The sequence below is a fragment of the Sinocyclocheilus grahami genome, unplaced genomic scaffold (assembly GCF_001515645.1).
Source record: "Sinocyclocheilus grahami isolate Dianchi unplaced genomic scaffold, SAMN03320097.WGS_v1.1 scaffold7812.1, whole genome shotgun sequence".
NCBI classification, from domain to species: domain Eukaryota; kingdom Metazoa; phylum Chordata; class Actinopteri; order Cypriniformes; family Cyprinidae; genus Sinocyclocheilus; species Sinocyclocheilus grahami.
The window spans coordinates 8,447-9,854 of NW_015511700.1; the positions used below are offsets into that span (position 1 = coordinate 8,447).

At 34.6% G+C, this 1,408-nt stretch overlaps 1 protein-coding gene across 1 annotated transcript in view; it reads left to right on the forward strand.

Annotated features, from left to right (window-relative positions):
* The window catches only part of LOC107577928 (cysteine and tyrosine-rich protein 1-like), a gene marked incomplete at its 5' end in the record, with an annotated part of 9,361 nt that extends 8,147 nt beyond the window's left edge, over window positions 1-1,214 (forward strand). The window contains one exon of the mRNA XM_016263951.1: window positions 503-1,214. Within this exon, the coding sequence (XP_016119437.1) occupies window positions 503-636 (134 nt within the window). The remainder of the gene's footprint in view (window positions 1-502) is intronic.
* Between the last annotated feature and the right edge of the window lie 194 nt (window positions 1,215-1,408).

A 1,408-nucleotide genomic window follows, 5' to 3' on the forward strand; every position in this document is an offset into this window, starting at 1 on the left:
AGATGAAGGTTTAGAAAGTCTTTAATCCAACACACGGGTAATCCACAAACACAGGGTAGAGTTGACGAGACCGGACAAAATTAACTGAAAAAGAGAGAACTTAAATACAGGTGATAATGAAGTGATTCATGAGTGCACAGCTGAACATAATGAGTGTCAGTGACAACAAACAATCAAAGGCAAAGGGTGATGAAACGCAGAGCCCAAACTAAGAAACCGTGACAATTTATTCCTTAAATGTTCTTTACCTGGTCTTAAAAAGGTCTTTACCTTCATAAAACTTGCAGAAACAACCTTTCAACCTTATTTTTTCTGAAATTACAAACCCTTTACCAACATTAAAACAAAAAAGCTGACATATTGTATCGTCTATATCACTTATTATTTAAAGTTTACATATTTTGAACAATTAAACATGCAAAAAAAAAAACGTAAGTTTATTTCTAAATCAAAATGTGCATAATACTATAAGATCATATAAGTTCTGTCTTATTCTTCTCAGGTCCTCCACCTCCTTATAGCTATGATTATGAGATGTATCCTCCTGATCTACGGCCGCCTCCATACACACCAACTCTACCCAGAGTGGCAAACTACTCTCCACCTCCACCTTATCCAGGCTACAGCCGCAAATGAGCCTCCTTATGTGCCTGATTCTGAGAGGATGAAAGTTGCACTATGAAATGCACACAATGAAAACAACACAAACTAGTGTTGGACTGCCAGTGCTCTGTCAATAAAGCAGGGATTTCCACTCACTGGACCAGCCGCAAAGATGATTCTTACATGGGGATTTGATTATTTTCATTCATGGCATGGACATTTATGGTCTCACAAATCTAAAAAACACTAATAAACATTATTAGGAAACAGGAGACCAGGACAGGCCTAAAAACTCAAGATAAAAAATGTGATTTGGTAAATGTATTTTCTTGTGATGTGGTCGAAATCAGTGTTATTTCTTTAAATGTCAAATTAAAATACAGCAAAATTAACTGTTAATATGGGAGTAAACTTCATATGTGTTGTACAGTACAGAGTAACATTATATTCTTATACCTACAATGTGTCTGTGTGTCTTGATTACTTTCAAAACAACTGAGGAAATAATATGCTAAATGTATTTATTCATAGAAAATTGAAAGAGCAACTTGTATTTGTAGTTGGCTACTAGCTATTATAAAAACATACCAGATAGTTAACTGCTCTCAGAAAACCACTAATTGTGTCCAAACAGCAAAGAATTTACTAATTTTATGTCTGTTTTTACCTTTCATAATAAAACTTAAGGCTGCATGCTCGTTTTTTGCAATGGGATGCATATGCTATAATACAGTTTGTTAGCAAAATGGTTTATTCATCGTGGCCTTTGAAAGCCAATTTGCACACATATCCATAAAATTGCATT